At 47.8% G+C, this 12,447-nt stretch overlaps 1 protein-coding gene across 1 annotated transcript in view; it reads right to left on the minus strand.

The window, feature by feature from the left end:
• Nucleotides 1–12,447, minus strand: part of nudcd1 (NudC domain containing 1) — a gene marked incomplete at its 3' end in the record, with an annotated part of 100,482 nt that overhangs the window by 23,251 nt on the left and 64,784 nt on the right. The window contains exon 8 of the mRNA XM_079259195.1: nt 1,988–2,113. Coding sequence (XP_079115321.1) covers nt 1,988–2,113 — 126 coding nt within the window. The remainder of the gene's footprint in view (nt 1–1,987; nt 2,114–12,447) is intronic.

Consider the following 12,447-nt stretch of genomic DNA (forward strand, 5'->3'; position numbering starts at 1 on the left):
CTGCAGTTTACTGATTAAAAGCCACGTGACTTTCAGGCATTTATTAGTTTCTACAAACGACGGCTACGCCGGTAGCGAAGCTTTAAACTACAGCTGCCCGTCAGGGACAAAAAGCAAAGAACAGAGCGTTTTCCCTGCAAGCCAACGCACGGAGACGGAGACCAGATGATATCGATCCACACCGATACATCTATCATGTGTTCAATGAGCACATTGATCCTGTGGCTGATGCACATATCGTTAAAAATCGATTTACAGCTCATCAAACATAATTTTATGTGTAAATGACAGGATTTAAATCATCATTTCATTGTTTACTAATCTGGTATTTTATTATTACTATCAGAAGTGTCAGAAATAAAACTGTTAAATATTCTACCTGCTTTCATGGTTTTGATGTGAACGGTGTTCACTAATCTGTGATCAGTCGGTGGATATAAATGAAATCTAATCATCACTGCTAACACCACTGAATTTTATTTTATTTTATTTACTTATCTTAGTGTACTTCATTTATTATTTTATTTATTTCTAAATTATTTTATTTGATTTCTTATTTTTAGCCCATTATTGTGAAGTTTGCTCTGTCCTTGTGTGTGTGTGTGTGTGTGTGTGTGTGTGTGTGTGTGTGTGTGGAAAGAGCTTGTGTCTTTACTGTTTTTAAATGTCTTGTTATCTCCTGTTTGTTTTAATCCTTATGACCTGATTTTATCTTGTAAAGAACTTTGTGTTGCCCGCTGCATAAAAAGTGCTCAAGAAATAAAGTTTGATTTGATTTGATCAAATTGCGATCCATTAAATCGATATCAGACCATATCGTGGCGAGTTCCAGCCATCATTGAGACGCTGGAGGAGAAGATCAGCGAGCGGTTTATTTCCCCGGTGGGGTGCAGAATCATGAACATCAATGCAGGAACCATTTTCACCATCGTGAATAAAGATAAAAAGGGCAGAAAAACAGCAGCGTCGACGTGGAGCGTCTCCACCTTCGCAGCTGGACGGAGCTCAAGGACGCGGATTCTAGAAGCGACTTTCTCCTCCACCAGGAAGTCGCTAAGTTAGCCTGAAGCTAACGGTTTTGGTTGGGTTTGTGGACAGAAGCAGAGTTTCCATCACCCCTAGAATTGTACAAAAATCGAATAAAAACCTGCTGACAGAAACTCCTTAATTTAAAAAACCTCTCAAATATCGGCATAAAGTTTTCACGCTGCCATGAGGGGGTTCTTCAGACGTGGTGAGATGGAAGGAGGCGGAGAACTTTTTACAAATATTTACAGAGAAATTCTAACCTCCATATTTGATGAACAACAGAGAATGAAAAGTTTTAGAGTGAATTATAGAGAAAGGAGAGGGAGAAGGGTTTGGAAAAGCCGTGGAGAATCCTCCTGAAACGACGACCTGGTTACCTAGTAACAGCCGTAAAGTCTCACCCGCAGACGGTTTGAGGTCTAAAAACCATGGAATGAGCTGCTTGGTGGAGGTCTGAGTTCTTTTCTAATTTATGTCTGATGTTTAACTTAATATTAAATAAACAACTGGATCATTTTTTCTTCCATTGCAAAGGAAAAAAGCTGCAAACCATGTGGATTGTGCGCCGTTTTAAACATCTGGATGCTTCTGCAGCTGCTTTCAGCCTTCATGTTGCAGACCGTCTTTTCTGCATGAGGTCCTGGGACTTCCAAAAGAAAACCCTTTCGGATGAGATCTGACCTGAAGCTGCTCCTGAGACGCTTCTAACCTCTCAACAATCACTTTCCCAGTGACGCCTCGCTTGGGGTTAAATGTTTTACACTTCAGCTTCTCGCTGTTCAGATGAAGAGGATGACAGACGTCTGCCTCGCCGTCTTTACTGAGCTCTGTGCCCAGACAGCTGCTTGCTGGCCTGCTCGGTGGGGGGGCCAGGGCCCTCAGGGAGTCACAAAGCGACTGAAAGCGATGCCTATAAGGGCGTGAGCTGAAAAACATGCAGAATCCAAGTGTTACTCACCACCTGAGTAGGCTTAAGTGACTCTTCATCAAAGTGTGTGAGGCTGGAGCTATCTTCTGGAAAACCATCACAGTCCTCCAGCTCCTGGGAGTTACAGGGGGGCTTGTCCCTGTCAGGGTTTGCATTCTGGAGGCAAAGGAGGAGCAGGGACACAAAAGAGACCATGGGTACACTTGTTTTACATTCATTAACATGTGAAGAGGACTGATGTGCAGAGAAGGCCTGGAGTGGGCCTGATGAAAGGGGAGGGTGGAGGGGAAGAGGTGGGAGTGGATGAAAGAGCGAGGAGAAAGGAGCAGAGATGGGAGGCTTGAGAGGAGGGACGGATGCTGAGAGGTCAGGAGAAAGCTTCTACCCCGAGTCAAAGCTGAGCTTCTGGAAGGTTTTCTGGTCAGATAATATGACCAGATATCTGACTGATTCAGTCAGATATCTGGCAAAAGCATCAACTGCTGACTGTATTCACAAACCAGTTTTATGCATGGAACAAACACTACATTCCATATTTACACCCACCGTCCACTTTATCATCACCTGTTCAGCTGCTAAGGCAAATACCTAACCAGCCAATCACATGGCAGCTTGTAGTCATGTGGGCATATGCAACCAGGAAGTCCAAGTAGCTGTATAAAAGAGCTGTTTGTGGGTTATCTTCCAGAGAAACAATATTTCTTCTTCATTTCAGAATTTCTTGTTCTCTTAACACCATTTACCCCAGACCTTTGGAGAATATTCCATGACCGTTGTGTCCAGTGGAAAGGGCTGTTTACTACTGAGAGGTGTGCACATGGAAACTACTTAACCTGATAAATAGAAGGATTCTGAGTTACTCAGTAGATTATCATTCACAATATTTTACATGAACATAAACCGACTATAATTATTGTCTCAACTAAATCATGGTTTGTGACCAGGTTTACCCACAGCCTGCTGACAATGTTCATCCCTTTATTCTCATCATGGTGAGGTGGAACGGGAGATTCTCATCATGATGAGGTGGAACGGGAGATTCTCATCATGATGAGGTGGAACGGGAGATTCTCATCATGATGAGGTGGAACGGGAGATTCTCATGGTGATGAGGTGGAACGGGAGATTCTCATGGTGATGAGGTGGAACGGGAGATTCTCATGGTGATGAGGTGGAACGGGAGATTCTCATGGTGATGAGGTGGAACGGGAGATTCTCATGGTGATGAGGTGGAACGGGAGATTCTCATCATGATGAGGTGGAACGGGAGATTCTCATGGTGATGTGGTGGAACGAGAGATTCTCATCATGATGAGGTGGAACGGGAGATTCTCATGGTGATGAGGTGGAACGAGAGATTCTCATCATGATGAGGTGGAACAGGAGATTCTCATGATGAGGTGGAACGGGAGATTCTTATGGTGATGAGGTGGAACGGGAGATTCTCATGGTGATGAGGTGGAACGGGAGATTCTCATCATGATGAGGTGGAACAGGAGATTCTCATGGTGATGAGGTGGAACGGGAGATTCTCATGGTGATGTGGTGGAACGAGAGATTCTCATCATGATGAGGTGGAACGGGAGATTCTGATGGTGATGAGGTGGAACGAGAGATTCTCATCATGATGAGGTGGAACAGGATATTCTCATCATGATGAGGTGGAACGGGAGATTCTCATCATGATGAGGTGGAACGGGAGATTCTCATGGTGATGAGGTGGAACGGGAGATTCTCATCATGATGAGGTGGAACGGGAGATTCTTATCATGATGAGGTGGAACGGGAGATTCTCATCATGATGAGGTGGAACGGGAGATTCTTATCATGATGAGGTGGAACGGGAGATTCTTATGGTGATGAGGTGGAACGGGAGATTCTCATCATGATGAGGTGGAACGGGAGATTCTCATCATGATGAGGTGGAACGGGAGGTTCTCATCATGATGAGGTGGAATGGGAGATTCTCATGGTGATGAGGTGGAATGGGAGATTCTCATGGTGATGAGGTGGAACGGGAGATTCTCATCATGATGAAGTGGAACGGGAGATTCTCATCATGATGAAGTGGAACGGGAGATTCTCATGGTGATGAGGTGGAACGGGAGATTCTCATGGTGATGAGGTGGAACGGGAGATTCTCATGGTGATGAGGTGGAACGGGAGATTCTCATGGTGATGAGGTGGAACGGGAGATTCTCATGGTGATGAGGTGGAACGGGAGATTCTCATGGTGATGAGGTGGAACGGTAGATTCTCATGGTGATGAGGTGGAACGGGAGATTCTCATGGTGATGAGGTGGAACGGGAGATTCTCATGGTGATGAGGTGGAACGGGAGATTCTCATCATGATGAGGTGGAACGGGAGATTCTCATGGTGATGAGGTGGAACGGGAGATTCTCATGGTGATGAAGTGGAACGGGAGATTCTCATGGTGATGAGGTGGAACGGGAGATTCTCATGGTGATGTGGTGGAACGAGAGATTCTCATCATGACAAGGTGGAACGGGAGATTCTCATGGTGATGAGGTGGAACGAAAGATTCTCATCATGATGAGGTGGAACAGGAGATTCTCATCATGATGAGGTGGAACGGGAGACTCTCATCATGATGAGGTGGAACGGGAGATTCTTATGGTGATGAGGTGGAACGGGAGATTCTCATCATGATGAGGTGGAACGGGAGATTCTTATGATGAGGTGGAACGGGAGATTCTTATGGTGATGAGGTGGAACGGGAGATTCTCATCATGATGAGGTGGAACGGGAGATTCTCATCATGATGAGGTGGAACGGGAGATTCTCATGGTGATGAGGTGGAACGGGAGATTCTCATCATGATGAGGTGGAACGGGAGATTCTCATCATGATGAGGTGGAACGGGAGATTCTCATGGTGATGAGGTGGAACGGGAGATTCTCATCATGATGAGGTGGAACGAGAGATTCTCATCATGATGAGGTGGAACGGGAGATTCTCATGGTGATGAGGTGGAACGAGAGATTCTCATCATGATGAGGTGGAACAGGAGATTCTCATCATGATGGGGTGGAACGGGAGATTCTTATGGTGATGAGGTGGAACGGGAGATTCTCATGGTGATGAGGTGGAACGGGAGATTCTCATCATGATGAGGTGGAACAGGAGATTCTCATGGTGATGAGGTGGAACGGGAGATTCTCATGGTGATGTGGTGGAACGAGAGATTCTCATCATGATGAGGTGGAACGGGAGATTCTCATGGTGATGAGGTGGAACGAGAGATTGTCATCATGATGAGGTGGAACGGGAGATTCTCATCATGATGAGGTGGAACGGGAGATTCTCATCATGATGAGGTGGAACGGGAGATTCTTATGGTGATGAGGTGGAACGGGAGATTCTCATCATGATGAGGTGGAACGGGACATTCTCATCGTGATGAGGTGGAATGGGAGATTCTCATGGTGATGAGGTGGAATGGGAGATTCTCATGGTGATGAGGTGGAACGGGAGATTCTCATCATGATGAAGTGGAATGGGAGATTCTCATGGTGATGAGGTGGAACGGGAGATTCTCATCATGATGAAGTGGAACGGGAGATTCTCACGGTGATGAGGTGGAACGGGAGATTCTCACGGTGATGAGGTGGAACGGGAGATTCTCATGGTGATGAGGTGGAACGGGAGATTCTCATGGTGATGAGGTGGAACGGGAGATTCTCATGGTGATGAGGTGGAACGGGAGATTCTCATGGTGATGAGGTGGAATGGGAGATTCTCATGGTGATGAGGTGGAATGGGAGATTCTCATGGTGATGAGGTGGAACGGGAGATTCTCATGGTGATGAGGTGGAACGGGAGATTCTCATGGTGATGAGGTGGAACGGGAGATTCTCATGGTGATGAGGTGGAACGGGAGATTCTCATGGTGATGAGGTGGAACGGGAGATTCTCATGGTGATGAGGTGGAACGGGAGATTCTCATGGTGATGAGGTGGAACGGGAGATTCTCATGGTGATGAGGTGGAACGGGAGATTCTCATGGTGATGAGGTGGAACGGGAGATTCTCATGGTGATGAGGTGGAACGGGAGATTCTCATGGTGATGAGGTGGAACGGGAGATTCTCATGGTGATGAGGTGGAACGGGAGATTCTCATGGTGATGAGGTGGAACGGGAGATTCTCATGGTGATGAGGTGGAACGGGAGATTCTCATGGTGATGAGGTGGAACGGGAGATTCTCATGGTGATGAGGTGGAACGGGAGATTCTCATGGTGATGAGGTGGAACGGGAGATTCTCATGGTGATGTGGTGGAACGGGAGATTCTCATGGTGATGTGGTGGAACGGGAGATTCTCATGGTGATGAGGTGGAACGGGAGATTCTCATCATGATGAGGTGGAACAGGATATTCTCATCATGATGAGGTGGAACGGGAGATTCTCATCATGATGAGGTGGAACGGGAGATTCTCATGGTGATGAGGTGGAACGGGAGATTCTCATCATGATGAGGTGGAACGGGAGATTCTTATCATGATGAGGTGGAACGGGAGATTCTCATCATGATGAGGTGGAACGGGAGATTCTTATCATGATGAGGTGGAACGGGAGATTCTTATGGTGATGAGGTGGAACGGGAGATTCTCATCATGATGAGGTGGAACGGGAGATTCTCATCATGATGAGGTGGAACGGGAGGTTCTCATCATGATGAGGTGGAATGGGAGATTCTCATGGTGATGAGGTGGAATGGGAGATTCTCATGGTGATGAGGTGGAACGGGAGATTCTCATCATGATGAAGTGGAACGGGAGATTCTCATCATGATGAAGTGGAACGGGAGATTCTCATGGTGATGAGGTGGAACGGGAGATTCTCATGGTGATGAGGTGGAACGGGAGATTCTCATGGTGATGAGGTGGAACGGGAGATTCTCATGGTGATGAGGTGGAACGGGAGATTCTCATGGTGATGAGGTGGAACGGGAGATTCTCATGGTGATGAGGTGGAACGGTAGATTCTCATGGTGATGAGGTGGAACGGGAGATTCTCATGGTGATGAGGTGGAACGGGAGATTCTCATGGTGATGAGGTGGAACGGGAGATTCTCATCATGATGAGGTGGAACGGGAGATTCTCATGGTGATGAGGTGGAACGGGAGATTCTCATGGTGATGAAGTGGAACGGGAGATTCTCATGGTGATGAGGTGGAACGGGAGATTCTCATGGTGATGTGGTGGAACGAGAGATTCTCATCATGACAAGGTGGAACGGGAGATTCTCATGGTGATGAGGTGGAACGAAAGATTCTCATCATGATGAGGTGGAACAGGAGATTCTCATCATGATGAGGTGGAACGGGAGACTCTCATCATGATGAGGTGGAACGGGAGATTCTTATGGTGATGAGGTGGAACGGGAGATTCTCATCATGATGAGGTGGAACGGGAGATTCTTATGATGAGGTGGAACGGGAGATTCTTATGGTGATGAGGTGGAACGGGAGATTCTCATCATGATGAGGTGGAACGGGAGATTCTCATCATGATGAGGTGGAACGGGAGATTCTCATGGTGATGAGGTGGAACGGGAGATTCTCATCATGATGAGGTGGAACGGGAGATTCTCATCATGATGAGGTGGAACGGGAGATTCTCATGGTGATGAGGTGGAACGGGAGATTCTCATCATGATGAGGTGGAACGAGAGATTCTCATCATGATGAGGTGGAACGGGAGATTCTCATGGTGATGAGGTGGAACGAGAGATTCTCATCATGATGAGGTGGAACAGGAGATTCTCATCATGATGGGGTGGAACGGGAGATTCTTATGGTGATGAGGTGGAACGGGAGATTCTCATGGTGATGAGGTGGAACGGGAGATTCTCATCATGATGAGGTGGAACAGGAGATTCTCATGGTGATGAGGTGGAACGGGAGATTCTCATGGTGATGTGGTGGAACGAGAGATTCTCATCATGATGAGGTGGAACGGGAGATTCTCATGGTGATGAGGTGGAACGAGAGATTGTCATCATGATGAGGTGGAACGGGAGATTCTCATCATGATGAGGTGGAACGGGAGATTCTCATCATGATGAGGTGGAACGGGAGATTCTTATGGTGATGAGGTGGAACGGGAGATTCTCATCATGATGAGGTGGAACGGGACATTCTCATCGTGATGAGGTGGAATGGGAGATTCTCATGGTGATGAGGTGGAATGGGAGATTCTCATGGTGATGAGGTGGAACGGGAGATTCTCATCATGATGAAGTGGAATGGGAGATTCTCATGGTGATGAGGTGGAACGGGAGATTCTCATCATGATGAAGTGGAACGGGAGATTCTCACGGTGATGAGGTGGAACGGGAGATTCTCACGGTGATGAGGTGGAACGGGAGATTCTCACGGTGATGAGGTGGAACGGGAGATTCTCACGGTGATGAGGTGGAACGGGAGATTCTCATGGTGATGAGGTGGAACGGGAGATTCTCATGGTGATGAGGTGGAATGGGAGATTCTCATGGTGATGAGGTGGAACGGGAGATTCTCATGGTGATGAGGTGGAACGGGAGATTCTCATGGTGATGAGGTGGAACGGGAGATTCTCATCATGATGAGGTGGAACGGGAGATTCTCATGGTGATGAGGTGGAACGGGAGATTCTCATCATGATGAGGTGGAACGGGAGATTCTCATGGTGATGAGGTGGAACGGGAGATTCTCATGGTGATGAGGTGGAACGGGAGATTCTCATGGTGATGAGGTGGAACGGGAGATTCTCATGGTGATGAGGTGGAACGGGAGATTCTCATGGTGATGAGGTGGAACGGGAGATTCTCATGGTGATGAGGTGGAACGGGAGATTCTCATGGTGATGAGGTGGAACGGGAGATTCTCATGGTGATGAGGTGGAACGGGAGATTCTCATGGTGATGAGGTGGAACGGGAGATTCTCATGGTGATGTGGTGGAACGGGAGATTCTCATGGTGATGTGGTGGAACGGGAGATTCTCATGGTGATGAGGTGGAACGGGAGATTCTCATGGTGATGAGGTGGAACGGGAGATTCTCATGGTGATGAGGTGGAACGGGAGATTCTCATGGTGATGAGGTGGAATGGGAGATTCTCATGGTGATGAGGTGGAACGGGAGATTCTCATCATGATGAGGTGGAACGGGAGATTCTCATGGTGATGAGGTGGAACGGGAGATTCTCATGGTGATGAGGTGGAACGGGAGATTCTCATGGTGATGAGGTGGAACGGGAGATTCTCATCATGATGAGGTGGAACGGGAGATTCTCATCATGATGAGGTGGAACGGGAGATTCTCATCATGATGAGGTGGAACGGGAGATTCTCATCATGATGAGGTGGAACGGGAGATTCTCATCGTGATGAAGTGGAACGGGAGATTCTCATGGTGATGAGGTGGAACGGGAGATTCTCATGGTGATGAGGTGGAACGGGAGATTCTCATGGTGATGAGGTGGAACGGGAGATTCTCATGGTGATGAGGTGGAACGGGAGATTCTCATGGTGATGAGGTGGAACGTAGATTCTCATGGTGATGAGGTGGAACGGGAGATTCTCATGGTGATGAGGTGGAACGGGAGATTCTCATGGTGATGAGGTGGAACGGGAGATTCTCATCATGATGAGGTGGAACGGGAGATTCTCATCATGATGAGATGGAACGGGAGATTCTCATGGTGATGAGGTGGAACGGGAGATTCTCATGGTGATGAGGTGGAACGGGAGATTCTCATCATGATGAGGTGGAACGGGAGATTCTCATCATGATGAGGTGGAACGGGAGATTCTCATCATGATGAAGTGGAACGGGAGATTCTCATGGTGATGAGGTGGAACGGGAGATTCTCATCATGATGAGGTGGAACGGGAGATTCTCATCATGATGAGGTGGAATGGGAGATTCTCATGGTGATGAGGTGGAACGGGAGATTCTCATCATGATGAAGTGGAACGGGAGATTCTCATGGTGATGAGGTGGAACGGGAGATTCTCATGGTGATGAGGTGGAACGGGAGATTCTCATCGTGATGAAGTGGAACGGGAGATTCTCATGGTGATGAGGTGGAACGGGAGATTCTCATGGTGATGAGGTGGAACGGGAGATTCTCATGGTGATGAGGCGGAACGGGAGATTCTTATGGTGATGACGTGGAACGGGAGATTCTCATGGTGATGAGGTGGAACGTAGATTCTCATGGTGATGAGGTGGAACGGGAGATTCTCATGGTGATGAGGTGGAACGGGAGATTCTCATGGTGATGAGGTGGAACGGGAGATTCTCATCATGATGAGGTGGAACGGGAGATTCTCATCATGATGAGATGGAACGGGAGATTCTCATGGTGATGAGGTGGAACGGGAGATTCTCATGGTGATGAGGTGGAACGGGAGATTCTCATCATGATGAGGTGGAACGGGAGATTCTCATCATGATGAGGTGGAACGGGAGATTCTCATCATGATGAGGTGGAACGGGAGATTCTTATGGTGATGAGGTGGAACGGGAGATTCTCATCATGATGAGGTGGAACGGGAGATTCTCATCATGATGAGGTGGAACGGGAGATTCTCATCATGATGAAGTGGAACGGGAGATTCTCATGGTGATGAGGTGGAACGGGAGATTCTCATCATGATGAGGTGGAACGGGAGATTCTCATCATGATGAGGTGGAATGGGAGATTCTCATGGTGATGAGGTGGAACGGGAGATTCTCATCATGATGAAGTGGAACGGGAGATTCTCATGGTGATGAGGTGGAACGGGAGATTCTCATGGTGATGAGGTGGAATGGGAGATTCTCATGGTGATGAGGTGGAACGGGAGATTCTCATGGTGATGAGGTGGAACGTAGATTCTCATGGTGATGAGGTGGAACGTAGATTCTCATGGTGATGAGGTGGAACGGGAGATTCTCATGGTGATGAGGTGGAACGGGAGATTCTCATGGTGATGAGGTGGAACGGGAGATTCTCATCATGATGAGGTGGAACGGGAGATTCTTATGGTGATGAGGTGGAACGGGAGATTCTCATCATGATGAGGTGGAACGGGAGATTTTCATCATGATGAGGTGGAACGGGAGATTCTCATCATGATGAGGTGGAACGGGAGATTCTCATCATGATGAGGTGGAACGGGAGATTCTCATCATGATGAGGTGGAACGGGAGATTCTTATGGTGATGAGGTGGAACGGGAGATTCTCATCATGATGAGGTGGAACGGGAGATTCTCATGGTGATGAGGTGGAATGGGAGATTCTCATGGTGATGAGGTGGAACGGGAGATTCTCATGGTGATGAGGTGGAACGGGAGATTCTCATGGTGATGAGGTGGAACGGGAGATTCTCATGGTGATGAGGTGGAACGGGAGATTCTTATCATGATGAGGTGGAACGGGAGATTCTTATGGTGATGAGGTGGAACGGGAGATTCTCATCATGATGAGGTGGAACGGGAGATTTTCATCATGATGAGGTGGAACGGGAGATTCTCATCATGATGAGGTGGAACGGGAGATTCTCATCATGATGAGGTGGAACGGGAGATTCTCATCATGATGAGGTGGAACGGGAGATTCTCATCATGATGAGGTGGAACGGGAGATTCTTATGGTGATGAGGTGGAACGGGAGATTCTCATCATGATGAGGTGGAACGGGAGATTCTCATGGTGATGAGGTGGAACGGGAGATTCTCATGGTGATGAGGTGGAACGGGAGATTCTCATGGTGATGAGGTGGAACGGGAGATTCTCATCATGATGAAGTGGAACGGGAGATTCTCATGGTGATGAGGTGGAACGGGAGATTCTCATGGTGATGAGGTGGAACGGGAGATTCTCATGGTGATGAGGTGGAACGGGAGATTCTCATGGTGATGAGGTGGAACGGGAGATTCTCATGGTGATGAGGTGGAACGGGAGATTCTCATGGTGATGAGGTGGAACGGTAGATTCTCATGGTGATGAGGTGGAACGGGAGATTCTCATGGTGATGAGGTGGAACGGGAGATTCTCATCATGATGAGGTGGAACGGGAGATTCTCATCATGATGAGGTGGAACGGGAGATTCTCATGGTGATGAGGTGGAACGGGAGATTCTCATGGTGATGAGGTGGAACGGGAGATTCTCATGGTGATGAGGTGGAACGGGAGATTCTCATGGTGATGTGGTGGAACGAGAGATTCTCATGGTGATGTGGTGGAACGAGAGATTCTCATCATGATGAGGTGGAACGGGAGATTCTCATGGTGATGAGGTGGAACGAGAGATTCTCATCATGATGAGGTGGAACAGGAGATTCTCATCATGATGAGGTGGAACGGGAGATTCTCATCATGATGAGGTGGAACGGGAGATTCTCATCATGATGAGGTGGAACGGGAGATTCTTATGGTGATGAGGTGGAACGGGAGATTCTCATCATGATGAGGTGGAACGGGAGATTCTTATCAT

Source organism: Telmatherina bonti (assembly GCF_933228915.1).
Source record: "Telmatherina bonti genome assembly, chromosome: 19".
Taxonomy (NCBI): Eukaryota; Metazoa; Chordata; class Actinopteri; order Atheriniformes; family Telmatherinidae; genus Telmatherina; species Telmatherina bonti.